Source organism: Panthera leo, chromosome A2 (assembly GCF_018350215.1).
Source record: "Panthera leo isolate Ple1 chromosome A2, P.leo_Ple1_pat1.1, whole genome shotgun sequence".
Taxonomy (NCBI): Eukaryota; Metazoa; Chordata; class Mammalia; order Carnivora; family Felidae; genus Panthera; species Panthera leo.
In genome coordinates, this window is record NC_056680.1 from 152,649,499 (window position 1) to 152,665,528 (window position 16,030).

Sequence of the window (16,030 nt, forward strand, 5' to 3'; positions counted from 1 at the left end):
ATTGCATGTATGTAACTATCCTAGAAATACCTCCTTCTGTTTGTCTTTTTTTTTTTTTTTTAACTTCTGCTTCTAACTGTAGTTCTATAAACTAGTTGTAAGGGTCCCAGTTTGCAGACCTGACAAATGGAAAAAAATAAGAACAATTTATTACATGTGTTGTATATAAGCACACACATGCTGTGTATATGTGTGTATGTGTATATATGTGTGTGTGTGTGTGTGTGTGTGTGTGTGTTATGTATGTATATGTTTAATGTTGCCAACTAGTATTTCCTTTTTTTTTCTTTTTTTAAAAAAAATTTAAATGGTTTTATTTATTTTTGAGAGAGAGAGAGCCAGCAAGGAAGGGGCAGAGTGAGAGGGAGACACAGAATCTGAAGCAGGCTCCAGGCTCTGAGGTGTCAGCACAAAACCTGATGCGGGGCTTGAACCCACAAACTGTGAGATCATGACCTGAGCCGCAGTTGGACGCTGAACTGACTGAGCCACCCAGGCGCCCCTGCGAACTAGTATTTCTTGAGAAGGATTTTTGTTGTTCTGAGATTATGCCCTTTAATGGCTCTATTTGGGGGTGGGGGTGGGGGGGAGAAGGGTTGCCACCTTGTGTTGGTCTCCAAAATTGTTTTTAAAATTTACCTAATTGTAAAAATCTAAAAATACGGGAACTGCTACTTTATCTCACACTATAATGACTTTCTTGGCGGTAGTGGTATAGTAACAGGGCTGTCTTGGTCACCGAAAAGCATACAATGAAGTTACAGCTTATGGGGGTTAGGTTTTTTAACATCTGGATGTAATAAAAATATAACATTGAATCAGGATTACTTTTACAAATTACTTAGAAAAGGATGTCACCACGTTGGTGACTTCTCAGCAAGTCCAGCATAACCATTTTTTCCCTGAATCACTGGAATGGATTATTTCTTTGCATGGAAATAAGATAGAGCAGTTTGCTTTTGTTTAAGGGCAGTGTTTCACAAAACTTATCCATCTTTCACTGTTAGAATCACACTTTCCATTGAGAGCTATTCACTGAGAATTGAAACCGAATAAGAGATTTACGTCTTGCATCCCATGCTTTCTGCTGGACTTACTCTGGCTCAGTGGTAGCATGTTAGGCAGAATCCTTACCACTTGGTGTTTTCTCTCCTCTTTCTGAGCATCTTCTCACTCACGACCCACTTCAGTAAAAAAATCAGGGGTCATGGAGGTGTTAGGATGATACTTAGAGTAGTTAAATTTGAGTGAGTATGGTTGAATATCTAAAATGAGTTTTGGAGACTAAACTAAACACTTGTTTCAGCAGTGCCACAATAGTATTAGGTTTCCTGTCCACTTAAACTCCTTAAAACGAGCTTATCTATACCATTTACCGTACATGTACCATTTATACCTGACGTAGAATGTTTTCTTTATAACTGTAATCAACCATTTAAAACCTCCTGAAAGTATGACATGAATAATGGAATGTATACTAACTGGTTCTTTTTATTTTGTTGTTGTTTTACTTTAAAAAAACATTTTTTTTCTTTTAAGAAAAAAAATTTTTTTTTGTTTTCTTTTTTTGTTTGTTTGTTTATTTAAGTAATCTCTATACCTAACGTAGGGCTCGAACTCACAATCCAGAGATCAAGAGTCGTACGCTCTGGGCTCCTGGGTGCCTCAGCTGGTTGAGCAACCGACTTGGGCTCAGGTCATGATCTCGTGGTTCTTGAGTTAAAGCCCACATCAGGCTCACTGTTGTCAGGACAGAGCTAGCTTCAGATCTTCTGTCCCTTACTCTCTCAAATAAAACAACAACAAAAAAACCCAAACAAACAAGAGTCATTCACTCTGCTGACTGAGCCAGCCAGGTGTCCCTAAAATACTTTTTATTTGAAGAGATTGTAGACTCACATGAAGTTGCACACACAATACAGAGAGGTCCCTTGTACCAATCACCCAGTTTCTCCCAGTGGTAATATCTTACATAACTGGAGTTATCAAGACTAGAAGATTGACATTGGCACACTACAATTAACTAGCCTTCAGTCCTTATTCACACTCACCGGTTTTTGCATGCACTCGTGTTTCATTTTCTTGTATGTCTGATGTGTATAATCCTGTGGTGTTTACAAAAATAATTTTAAGAATAGTTTGGATTTACAGAAAAGTTGCAGAGATAATAGAGGCTTCCCATATACTTCTCACCCACTCTCTCCTATGACATATTATGAATGATGATATCTATACAGTAGATTTGTTACAGCTAACAAACCTACTTTGGTATATTACTATTAATTAAACTCCACATTTTATTCAGATTTTACTAGTTTTCCCCTAGTGCCCTTTTTTAGTTCCTGGATCCCATACAGGATACTACATCACATTTAGTCATTACATCTCTTTAGACTCATCTAAACTCTGACAGTTTTTCAGATTTTCCCTTGTTTTTAATTATCTTCATAGTTTGAGGAATCCTGGTTAGTTATTTGTAGAATATCCCTTAATGGGACATGGTTTAGTTTGTTTGTTGTTTTTCTCATGATGAACCTATAGCTCGGATTATAGGCTTTTGAGAGAAGACCACAAAGGTGCCATTTTTTATCATATCGTATCAAGAGTACATGCTATCAACATGACTTACCGTGTTGATGTTGAACTTGATCACCTGGCCGAGGTCATGTTGGCCAGGTTTTCACTATAATTAGTCTCCTCACTTTCATACTCTATTCTTTGGGAGCAAGTCCCTCAGCACAACTTATATTCAAAGGTGGGGGGGATTTCAATTCAACTTCTTGGAGGGGGGATTATCTACAGAAATTATTTAGAGTTCTTCTGATAGGTACTTTTAAAGTTTATGGAAACCGCATGAGTACTGATATCAGTCTAACGTATCTGTTCTTTGCAGGGTGGGAAACCCCGTAAACACCGGAAGGATCGGCTACAAGATTTAATTGATATAGGCTTTGGCTATGATGAGACAGACCCATTTATTGATAACTCAGAGGCTGTGAGTAATGTATCTTTAATATAGCAGCAATTCTTTGTTTGGGATAGAAGTCAAGGATAAAGTTACTAAAATAGTTCAGTATTTGTTTTTACTAACTAATCCCCTATTGACGTCCATCTAAATTGTTTCTACTTTTTTATGTGCTTACGAGCAGCTGAGCATCTGTGTACGTTTATCTTTGTGTACTTGAATAACTATGTAAGATAATTAGAGAGTGCAAATGTATGTACAGGATAAATTTCTAGCAGTGGGGTTTATTCATTAAGGGTATTTACATCTTGAATTTGTATTGATATTCCCAGACTTGGGCAGGTGTAATTTCAAATGGCTTCCAGATAAGACCCATATGAACTTGAAGATTGGAGCTACTGGGTTGAAGTTAATCTGGCAGACAACTTTAAAATGTGCTTCATTTTTTATTACTGCCAAGCCTTAGTACAGTGGTGGTGATTGAATGCCAGCCTTTATCAAACCCTATCTGTTTTGTTCCAAGCCCTACAGCTTTTTCCCTGGAATCTTCTTTCTTTTATAAAATGAAGAGGAATTTAGGAGAGCATTTAAGGACTATAACAATCCATTGATCACATAGCAAACAAATGCAGGCATATTGTGTTTGGGGGTAGGTAAGGTGTATGTTCTTACATTCTTCTCAGTGCACTGGAGAAATCTAAACAAACCCTGGACTTATGGCATCCTCTGCATTGTTCAGTGATTACTTACAATACACAGAAAGGGACACCAAGGTAAACATTGTAGTACTACCCACAAATTAGTATTTCTTTTTCCTGTTACTACAGTGCTTGGTTGTCTAGATGATGATAAGGCATATAGTGGTAGGAGAATCATAGAACTTCCAGCAGGAGGCATACTGGATACCCTGAGTTGTTTCAGTGTTCTGACATAAACTGGTTTACCATACCAGGCAGCCTGTTCTATAGGAGTAAAATATTGACAATGCCCTTTGGAGTAGAGAAGCCTTCTTGTTACCAGAAAGGTTGACAAACCTTTTTGTAGATTAGGGCATGGGATGTTTTTAAAAGTCTTGACCTTGATTTGAAATACAAGTCAAAATTCCTAGATTCTAGCCTCAACTCGGTTTCTAAAGATTTCTAGACAAATCTTTTAGCATTGCTCAGCTTTCTCTGCTACAGTCAGAATATTTGGATATGGTGTTTTTCATACTGACTTTTGCAACCCATAATTGGATTACATATCACTTTAGAGAGTGTGGCCAGCATTTTTAACAAAAGTGAAGTAGAATAGAATAGGAGCTATCATAGTAAATCATAGTAGATTATGTGAGTTTTTTTTATGTGTGTGTGTACACACTGGGATTTGATGTGTAACATATTTCCCACTTGGGTTGTGGTGAAAAAAATTTGAAAAGTACTGCCTTAATAAATAAGGGTAAGTTTTGTATGTAAAAGTTGTTGAACAAAAATTATTTTATTAGTTGCTGACATTTAGAGGACAAGGTAGGTTCCTGTTTAGTAAGAGGAAATTGAACTAGATTACAGGTTGTTTATTGACTCGCAAAATAATTTTGTATTGTTATTCTTACAGCTTATTGGGTTCTTATGAGATAATTCAGACATAAGACAATTATTATCCAACCAAATGATTTTCTGTTCTTTTCATTGATTGTAAGCTTTCACTGTTTGTAATTATTTGATAGTGAAAATAATCTGGTTCTAATTAATTTTCAGAATCATGTACCACTTATAAATACCTGAAAATAAATGCTTTTAAAGATTATTTTTAGTCTCACTTATGCTGCCACGTTTTGTGAAGACTGAAAGAAAATGTTTTTCTTTATTTATTAATAAATAATAATAATACCAGGCATGAATAACACTTTTATTTAGTTTGTCTCTTGTAAATTTCACTAGAACGTTGTGAAGTAAGTGATGTTGTCACTGTTCGACAACCCCAAGATATCCATGTTAAGTGATTTCCTCTGGGTCACAATTGCTAATCATTGGCAAAGGATCTAAATCCAGGCCTTCTGATTCTCAAGTTCAGCGTTCCATTGCCTCTTAACACATTCTACTTGGACGGCTAAATTAAATATGCATAAAGAGCTTGTTCTCCTGGAGAGTGTTCCGATAGGGAGAGCTTAGGAAACACTGCAGCAGACCGATGTTGAACACACCCATGTTGCTATGTAACGTGGTGATGAATGTGTTTCCCACTGCATGATGTAGTGGATGGTTTGGGATACAGCCAGAGCCTCTACCATAAGCTTATAAAATTACTCTGGGGGTTCTTATCCTCTCTAAATTTGTTTTTCACTTATAAAATGCCTTTTTTGCCTCACAAAGGTATCAGGAGGGCCAAGTGAAATAATTTATATGAAGAAGCATTGTAAATTATAAAGCAGTGTAAGCAAAAAGTAATGTTTGTCACAGTTACACATTTCCAAAATAATTACTACAAAGTCTTTTCACTTCTAATTCTTTCTCTTCACTCCTTTGCTTACAGATAGTACCGGACCCTTTCCGAAGGTCTTACCCATAGATCTTTATAGTAGCCCGTCAACTGCAGCAACAGGAAAGGGATTCATTCCTTTTTTTGACTCAGTATGATTAAACTGGAAATTCTTTTTCTATTTACCATTTAATTTAAAAGGATACAGGTTAAAAGCAAAAACTTTTGCATGTAGCCTCAATGTTCTTACGGTAACTAGTATATTCCCTATATTCCTTGTCCAGTGCAAAGGATCTGCTTAAAATCTGCCTTTCTTAAAAATATAAAATATGAAGAACCTATAAAGTAGAGTTCTGGGGACCTCAGGTAGCAGGTATCTTGCTTCTATTAGATAAGTAACTCGCTCCTTTTTTCTCAGCCACTATGGACTCCCAACATTTGGTTAAGATTGACCCTCATTTAATGTTTGCTTTTGTCCATTTTCATCAGGTGAGAAATGATAAACTTTAAAAATCCAAGCTTAGAGGACATCAGCTTAAGTGTTCTTTTAGGTCAGACCTTCTATCTAACTTAGACAATTTGCTCTTGATCCAGGCAAAGTACCTGGCTCATTATAGTGTATGCTTACTGAACTGGGCAGTTATTTTTCTGTTGCGTTTTTAAACACGTATGTTATTTTATGTTTTAAACTTTTAAACAATTTTCTTCATTTAAAAGCTTAGAGCTAAGACATAAGAAATAACTTTGTTATTTATAATCTTATGAATAAAATTATATACTGATATGGTAGGAAATGAAATTTATTCCTTTTCTGTATGTTTAGTCATCTGTTTTAACTTGTTTCAATTTCTCATCAGAATCATTTGTCTTTGGGGCACCTGCCTGGCTCAGTCAGTAGAGCATATGACTCTTGATCTCTGGGGGCGAGTTCGAGCCCCACGATGGGCATAGAGATCACCTAAAAAATAAATAAAGGTTTGAAAAAAAAATTTGTCATTAAGAATAGTAGCAGTGATCCTTAAATTTTTCTCAGCAGATGATGGATATACTGAGGATTTGCTTCATTATTCCAGAATTTCCTTTCTTTATATATACTGAGTACTCTGGGCTCATTTTTATCCTAGATACTAACTTTTTCTAAATTTATTCCACAAACATCCTCATTGCAGTCAGTTTTATAGTTAGGATGTAAGGAAGGATGCTGACATAGTGATTGGATTTCTTTGATGTATTTGTAGAATTAATAATGGGATATATCTGAAACATTTTATTTTAAATATAGTATGACGAATTAGTTCCTGCTTCTCTAACAACAAAATATGGAGGCTTTTACATCAACACTGGCACTCTGCAGTTTCGCCAAGCTTCAGATACTGAAGAAGAAGATATTACAGACAACCAAAAGCACAAGCCCCCCAAAGTGAGTTTATCCAACACTGCAATGGTAATGAGAGTGTTCAATAAATACGGTATACTTTTTGAATTTACTTGTGGATATGAGGAAAAGTAAAATGCTAACCATTGTTTAATAAATCTGTAGTTATTTACCTGCTTTGAAGTAAAACTATGTAGATATAGGGAAAATTGATATTTACATCATAGTATAATTGTATTTTCTTTTAAGACTTCTCTCTCCATATGTGGTCAAATAATCTACTGTTTGGGGGATAAGGGTAAGTTTCTAGGGTAGGTTAAGACTTGGTGTAGACATTAGCTTTCCCGAGACAGCTAATTCTATTTAAGATATATATAGTTTGAGGAAGTGAATAGTGTGTCCTTAGGTGTTTCTTGAAGCGTGATCCAAAGACTGACTTGTGCCAGAATCACCAAAATGTTTGTTAAAAACTAGGCAGTACTCAAAAACAAAAACAGGTAGTGCTCATAGACCCCAAGAGTCTGCATTTTTATTTTTTTATTTTTTTTTTTTATTATTTTTTTTATTTTTTTTATTTTTTTTTTTTCAACGTTTTTTTATTTATTTTTGGGACAGAGAGAGACAGAGCATGAACGGGGGAGGGGCAGAGAGAGAGGGAGACACAGAATCGGAAGCAGGCTCCAGGCTCCGAGCCATCAGCCCAGAGCCTGACGCGGGGCTCGAACTCACGGACCGCGAGATCGTGACCTGGCTGAAGTCGGACGCTTAACCGACTGCGCCACCCAGGCGCCCCAAGAGTCTGCATTTTTAACAAGCACTTCTAATGCACACTGAACTTTGAGAAAAAACACTGCCCTAGATGCTAGATCGCTAATCTAGCGAGTAAAGCATTGATCCTCCGTTAAGCGATACTTTGTTTATCATTTGCAGATTCCCAAAATAAAAGAAGATGATATTGAGATGAAGAAGCGGAAGAGGAAAGAGGAAGGGGAAAAGGAGAAGAAACCAAGGAAAAAAGTCCCCAAACAACTGGGGTATGTAAAATTAAACATCCCAAGGGAACTAGGGTCAGAGCATGACTAGCTGCCCTTTTGGAAAGATCTATTTAGCATTCATTAACCCAGCTTAGCTGGGACTAATTTAATACTATATTTAAAAGTGTCAATGACCATTAACTTACATTTTAATAATATTAATATGTATTAAGTATAAGTTTTTATTAAAAAATAGAAGGCTTTGTCATGTTAGAGACTCATGGTGTTTTAGATCAGATTTACAAATTAGTTCATTAAGTATTTTGGTCGTTAAAATTTTTTACCGACAAGAACCAGTTTGAAAAGATGGTACAGACGTTGAGCAAGTTGTTTTCATCTTTTTGTGCTAAAACTAAACTTATTAGATGCCTGGGGATTGAGGACTGGCAGTAGTCTATGTGTGAATGATTTATAGTTGTTTTAGTATTTAAAAAGTCATTTATTTAGCTCTTCTTTAACACCTGTGACTTTAGGTAATGATATCACCTCTAAATACCAAGTAGAATTTCTCGAAAGACTGAAGTCATAAGAATGAAATGTTTGTACCATGCGTCCATAAAATTACCAGTTGGTCTTACTTTTCCATGGCCTTTTTTTGGAGAACCAAGGGACAGAAACTGTGACAGGCTGGATTTTCTTCCCTTCCTCACCAGGGGAGGTGCATCTGAACTTTGGGCTATCAGTATTCAAAAGCTTGATGTAGGGAGGTATTTATTCTCTCCTAAGCATGAGATTTTAGTGAACCTTGAATCATTAATTAAGAAAAAACATATATATATTACTAATGCATGTTTTAAATTCTCATTATTTACAAGTAAATTTCTTTAATGCCTTTTAATGGATATGTTATTTTCTGAAATCTGTAGCTTATTCATGCAACACACACTTATTAAATACCTTTTATATACTAAGCATTGTTCTGGTTTCGGAGTATATAACAGTAGATAAAACACGGGCCTGCCCTCAAGGCACAAGTGATAGTTTCGATTCTGTAGTGCACCTAGAAGCGTGTATGCCATAGAATGTAGAAAAGATTTCTAGAGAAAAGTGTTAACTACACTGAGACACTTTTCCCCCATGGTTCCTGTAGGGAGAAAGTTGTCATAGAAAATCACACATATGTGATTGCCTCACATGGCTGTTCCTAGAATGGAAGGTGAAAATGATCAGAAGGTAGTGGCAGAATAGGGTCTAGAAAGATTTTATATTTCTTTGGCAGTTTGTAGCACAAACCACCTGGGGTACCAGTTTGAAGGTGTACTGTGTGAGCTTCTCTGGTTGCTTATAAGGCAATTCTGTTTTCTCAAGTACATTTCTTTCTCTCTTTCTTTTTTCTTTCTTTCTTTCTTCTTCCTTCCTTCCTTCCTTCTTTCTTTCTTCTTTCTCTCTTTCTGTCTTTCTCTCTCTCTTTCTCTCTCTCTCTCCCTCTCTCTCTCTCTCTCTCCCTCTCTCTCTCTCTCTCTCTCCCCCCCTCTCTCCCTCTCTGCCTCTCTCTCTCTCTCTCTCTCTCTCCCTCTCTCTCTCTCTCTCTCTCTCTCTCCCTCTCTCTCTCTCTCTCTCCCTCCCTCTCTCTCTCTCCCTCTCTCTCTCTCCCTCTCCCTCTCCTTCTCTCTCTCTCTCTCTCTCTCTCTCTCTCTCGTGCGTGTGCACATACACACTTGCACACAAGCAGGGAAGGAGCATAGGGAGAGGGAGAGAGAGAATCTTAAGCTTGCTCCATGCCCAGCGCAGAGCCTCACTCGGGGCTCGATCTCACGACTCTGAGATCATGACCTGAGGTGAAATCAAGAGTCAGATGCTCAACCGACTGAGCCACCCACACACCTCATAAGTGCATTTCTTTACTTGGTTAATTCTTTAGGTGACTACTTTATAGATGTGCTAAAGAATGTGAACATTCCAAAAAGAGTAGTTAGTTTGACTTCATAGACTTTAATAATCCTGAGTTACCTTCAGTTTTGTTTCTTTCTGTTGACTTTTGTCCTTTTGTTTTCTTCACTCTGGTGGCCATTTGCCTTTTGACCTTTCCCAAGTGAGTCCAGATGATGATGAAGGTGCTGTTGTAAAAGGATGATGTAAGAAGAAATTTGCTTTCCCACCCATCAAATGACCGTTTTGATTATCTGTGCCTCCTTATTTACATGGGCTTTAAAGTAAAATCCTACACAGCCTAACTGATCCCTTTTTTCTTCACAGAGTTGTGGCTCTAAATTCACACAAGTCTGAAAAAAAGAAGAAACGTTATAAAGATTCTCTTTCTCTAGCTGCCATGATACGAAAATTTCAGAAAGAGAAGGATGCATTGAAGAAGGAGCCTAACCCCAAAGTCCCAATGAACTTAACGACGTCCTCTCTGAATAAGACCCCCTCCACTGCCGTAGCATTGGGAAGTGATGTCTCGGACTTAAATCTGAACACTGCTGATCCGGACCTCCCCATTTTTGTTGGCACAAATGAACACGAACTGTTTCGGGAAGCTGAAAATGCCCTAGAGATGCTAGATGATTTCGACTTTGACAGATTACTGGATGCTGCTTCTGATGGTAGCCCCCTCTCTGAGTCAGGGGGAGAGAATGGAAACACCACCCAGCCAACCTATGCCTCTCAGGTTATGCCCAAGGTGGTGCCTACACTCCCAGAGGGTCTGCCTGTCCTTCTTGAAAAACGCATCGAAGACCTCCGTGTAGTAAGTGTAATGATTCCCTTGTTTCTTATTTGCCACACAAACATAACAATAAATGCTTTTTATAAGGCAAAAATACGAACCCACAATCCCAACACCCATATAAACAATTTTTAATTTTCTGTATTTCCTTTCAGGCATTGGCTATATTTATAGGCCTTTGATTTTAAGTAGAAGTAGGTGTAGCTATAGTTCTAGCATGATATGGGTGATTGTTTTATTATTTCATTTCACCTTATAGTTTTCATAAATATAATTTTTATTGTAAAAGAAAATCATGTAAACACAACAGAGGGAAGGTAGGGGAAATAGTAACACTGCAGGAGTGTACCTGAACGTGGTCCAGACTGTATTGACATCTGGTTTTTTTATAGTTGATTTTCCAACTAGTCCTTTGTAGCTACTCAGCACCCTTAGTAAGCATGCATTGTTCCCACTAGTACTTGAGAGCTGAGGTTTTAGCATGTCCCATCAGGTACGTCTCTAGATTGGCTTGGATTCATAATCTTTAACTAGCTGCAAATCCAGATAAATGTCATCACACTTACCCAGTTAATCTCAAGCAGATAGTATTTTGACTAAAAATAACACGCCAAATCTAGCTTAAAATGCCCTTCTTGATTACTTGAGGATTTGAACCCGTGCCATATTTGAGCCCATGCCATATTTTAGTCCCCTTTTTTCCCTGACTACAAAGGTAAAACACACAATACAAAACATATTTCAGGAACACCTGACTGGCTCAGTCGGAAAAGCATGCAACTCCTGATCTCGGAGTCATGAGTTTGAGCCCCGTGTTGGGTGTAGAGATTACTAAAAAAATAAATTAAAACCCCAAAACACCAAATATGTATTTCATACATATGGAAAGATTCCCCATAATCTGACATTCATTCCCCACCCCCCAACAGAGGTAACCACTATTAACTATGTATTTTTTTGGATTTTAATCCATGCATTTGCAAACGTTATATTATTATAAAAAATAATTAATGGGATTGTAATGTATGGACTGTTCAAAACTTGCTTCTTTCTCCTAGGATTAGTGTAATCCAATTTAAGTCATGTTTTAAAATTTACTAATAATCTTTTTATTGTATTTATTTCTCTTAACTTTTCCTAAAATTTAAATATCTGATTAGGGGAATATTAGATTTATCTATTTTTTTCAGTAACTGGCCCACAGATTTTATTTAGTAATTCTGTTATTTTTTCTGTTTTATTCTTTAGCATTTCTTCTAAACTTGTGACTTAATTGTAATTCCCTGTTAATTTAGTTACCCTTATTTTATTTTAATGAACTTCATTAGTCCAAGACTTAGAGAAGTGTGTTACTTTTTTTTAACTTTTTTTTTAATGTTTTTATTTACTTTTGAGACTGAGAGAGACAGAGCATGAGCAGGGGAGGGGCAGAGAGAGAGGGAGACACAGAATTCAAAGCAGGCTCCAGGCTCTGAGCTGTCAGCACAGAGCCTGACGCGGGGTTTGAACTCATGGACTGCTAGATCATGACCTGAGCTGAAGTCAGACGCTTAACCCACTGAGCCACCCAGGCGCCCCTAGAGAAGTGTGTTAAAGTATCTCATTGCCAATATTTCTTTCTAAAAATTTTTTAAAAATGTTTATTTATTTATTTTGAGAGAGAGAGCGTGACCGGGCGAGAGAGGGAGAAAATTTCACACTTAACCAACTAAGCCACCCAGGCGCCCTTATTGCTAGTGTTTCTTAGGTTATAGCTTGTGTGTACCATAGTTTTTGCTTTGTTTATTTCTATGCTGTGTGGTTTGACCCATAAAATTCTTGATGACTAGATCTTTTTTGTGATAATTATCATTTGGAGGTGACTTTTTGTGCTATTAATGCCTTTCATCTTGAATTTAGTTTTGTCTGATTTACTGTGGACTTTTTATTTTTACATAGTATAGCTTTTCTTATCATTTACCTTCAACCTCTTTGATTTTCTTTATTTTAGCTCTTTCTCTTATAAGGCAGCGTAAAAATGGAAATCTGTTTATGGACCTCATTTGAGTCTTTTTCCTGTAACAAATGATTTTAACTTCTTCTAGTTGTTATAATTATGTAATTGATCTTTGTCATTTTCTTTTTTATTCTGTTTTATTACTTCCTCCTTTGTTTTCATTCTTTTGCTATTTTCTGTGCTTATTTTTTGAAAAGTATACAGTTTCTATAGTTTTGGTAATAAATGGGTTTTTTATTTAACCTTTTTAGCTACTCTGTGTAGGAAGTATGGGTCTTATTTCTTTTTTATGGTTCAGAAGCTTGAGGTAGGTTATAGCTTGGTCAGGTCCACACAAGTAGTAAGTGGTAGAAATTTAACTACAATCCAAAGTATGGGCTTTTTGCTCTGCCATTTTGCCCATTCCTAAAATCTTTAGTTTCTTCTAAATTTGAAAAAGTGCTTAGTGATGCGATCCACATTTTTCAAGATGTAATTAATAATAATAGCTGCTGTTCATTTAGCAAAACTTGTACTCTGTCCTGAGCACGGACGGTACTGCCGGGTGTCCCAGAGCAGTTACCAGTCAGGAGGCAGCCCTGTGAGTGCGCTCAGTGTGCTTCACCTACTGTGCAGTCTAGTCCTCCCACAGTCCAGTGACGTACGTAGTGTTCTTCCGTTTAATGGACGAGGAAACCAAGGTTCAAAAGGTTTAAATGCTTTGCTCAAGGCCACATAATTTTTAAGTGTCTGAGTCATGATTTGAAGGCAGAACCATGGAGCTCCGTAGCAGGCACTGTGCCTCTGTGTTATATGCCGTTCATTCTCACTTAAGAAACAAAACTGATTAGTAATAAGTGTGTTACGATCTTGTAAAAGCATTGTCTTCCATACCAAAAATTATTCTCTGTCTCTGTGGTAGCCCTGCCAGGGTTAATGTATCTGTTCCATTGGTAGGAAATTATCAATAAGAAGTTTGATTTCACTTACTGGTATCTGTGACTTCTATTTTTTCTTTGAAATAGGAGATGGAGGGGTGCTTGGGTGGCTCAGTTGGTTAAACAGCCGGCTCTCGAGTTTGGCTCAGGTCATGATCTCACGGTTCGTGAGTTCAAGCCGCGTGTCTGGGCTCTGTACTGAGAGCACGGAGCCCACTTGGGATTCTCTCTCTCTCTCTCTCTCTCTCTCTCTCTCTATCTGCCCCTCCCCCGCTCGTGCATGCTTTCTCTCTCTAAAAGTAAATAAATAAACTTAAAAAAAAAGAAATATGAGATGGTATTTTTTCTTTAGGAGGTGAGATTTCATCCTTGGCTTATATGCTTATGTCTGTATGATAAGGAGTTGCTTCTCATGACTCTTTTCTTACTTTGTAATATTCTTCCACTGTTCACCTTCTTGACTTTTTTTGATTCTCTTTCTTGACATTTAGTTTTCCTTATAGCTTTCGTGTATTTCTGCCCGCTGCATATACGCAGTTTTCATTCTTTCTAATAAGTACTAAGGCACGTCTTAGAAATTTTCTTCTATTTATTACATGTAAAACTGTCAAATAACTTGATGGGTTGACGTGGTCAGCATATGGCTTGCTCAGATTATTAGATCAGATTTCTCGATGTTTTCCATCTCATGGATCTCAACAACATCCTTTGTGATTTTCCCAGTAAATTTTGCTTATGGTAGAGTGTCTTGGTTTGTACCCTTGGTTTCTGGGCACCTGGTTAAGGTGACAATAATGATGAAAATATTATTCTTAAGCTCATGGCATTAATATTTGCTTCTCCCTTGATAATAATCTTGGCTAAATTTTTTTGTTATTAGTAATTAGGTAGAACCTAGACTGACTGCAGTTAGCTGAGTATCTTTGTACAGCATGGTCATGTTGCACAATTGAAATCAGAGGGCTTGTGGTCTGAGTCCTGGGTCCACCACTTATTAAGCAGTGTGATTTGGGAGGGAGAAGGAGGCAGGATTAAAAAAAAAAAAAAGTAGTGTGATTGGGGGCATGTCATGTAACCCTCTGACAGATTTAGGTTCCTTGTTTGTATAATGGGGGCTGTCATACCAATGTCATTGGCTGTTATGAGGATTAAACATGATAATGTGTATAAAATAGAGGATATCAGACAGATCTTCTGTAGACAGTGTCTGTAGAAAGTGAGCCATCTGCTTTCTGTTATGTTGGAGATCATAGCAGTGATTAATAAAGCAATGGATCGTCAAAATGCACAAGATACTCAAAGCACAAAAAAATCTTGTGTTTGGGATGCCTGGGTGGCTCAGTCAGTTGAGCATCTGACTTCAGCTCAGGTCATGATCTCACGGTTCATGGGTTCGAGCCCTGCATAGGGCTCCATGCTGACAGCTCAGAGCCTGGAGCCTCCTTCGGATTCTGTGTCTGCCCCTCTTCTGCTCATGCTCTGTCTCCCTGTCTCTCTCTCTCTCAAAATTAAAACAAAAAAAAATTTTTTTTAAGTCTTGTATGTATAATTTTGTTAATTTATAAAGATTGAGAAAAATTAAGTACAGATATAATAGAAAACAGTGGTATATATGCTAAATTTGTTTCAACACTCTGTAATTGCCTACTCATGTCAGGTACTAAACTGAGTATGGATGATCCAAAGGGAAGTAAATCACAGTAGCCTCACCCTTTAGAAGCTTATTCTTTCCTAAATAGATATGGAAACAAATAATGTGTTGAAAGCGGTATTGACAATCCTATGTTTCTCTAGGCTGCCAAACTTTTTGATGAAGAAGGAAGGAAAAAATTCTTTACACAGGATATGAATAATATTCTTCTGGAGTAAGTAATTCTCTTCTTTGATTAAAAAACCTAAAAAATTATTTAAACTTTAAGAACTCATTTAAAACTATAGTTGATTACAACTTTACAGGTTGAATACTATTTTAGATTTAAATGTATTTTTTTGTCACTTTCTATGAAAGTGTCTTTCTGGAACAGCTCTGAGTGGTCATATTAATTTTGGTATATTTTCCTTCTATTTTCATTCAGACTTGGGAAAAATAATTCCATTGGTATCTAGCAAGGTTGTAGACAAACATTTGGAGACAAATGGAAAGTATGGTTTAAAAAAGAAATTCTGGTTGTGAGGTAGGGGAGAGGCAGTGTGGAGAAGAGAAAAGGAAGAGAGGGAGGGGGAGGCTGAAGGCCGACATATGATACAGATTGTATTTAAATTAGTGACAGTTTTTACTCTCAGCTGGAGTTTGATATTAACAAAGCTGCATGTTCTAAGTTTGTGGCCAAATAAGCTGTCCTTATAAATCTAACGGCTTGTGAATTCTGACCATTGGTTATAGCATTTGAGTGTGTAATTGATTGCTGCAAGCAGAACTGGACAAAAAAAACAATCCTGGAGAAAACAGCACACGTTAATCCTCTTTCACGAAAATGATGTATGCCTGCTCTTAGTGGTTCAGTAGTGTTATATACAAAGAAACAAGGAGTGTTTCCACTACTTTGTGTGAGGCTTGTCTTTTAAATATACAATGAAGGTAGTTTCTCATATAAAAGATGATGGATTGGTTTGTTTTGATA

At 37.0% G+C, this 16,030-nt stretch overlaps 1 protein-coding gene across 2 annotated transcripts in view; it reads left to right on the top strand.

Moving 5' to 3' along the window:
* The window catches only part of UBN2 (ubinuclein 2), a 78,173-nt gene that overhangs the window by 24,564 nt on the left and 37,579 nt on the right, over positions 1-16,030 (top strand). For both annotated transcript variants that reach the window (XM_042926087.1, XM_042926081.1), the window contains exons 3-7: positions 2,894-2,995; positions 6,705-6,842; positions 7,728-7,831; positions 10,028-10,517; positions 15,204-15,274. In XM_042926087.1, coding sequence (XP_042782021.1) covers positions 2,894-2,995; positions 6,705-6,842; positions 7,728-7,831; positions 10,028-10,517; positions 15,204-15,274 — 905 coding nt within the window. The remainder of the gene's footprint in view (positions 1-2,893; positions 2,996-6,704; positions 6,843-7,727; positions 7,832-10,027; positions 10,518-15,203; positions 15,275-16,030) is intronic.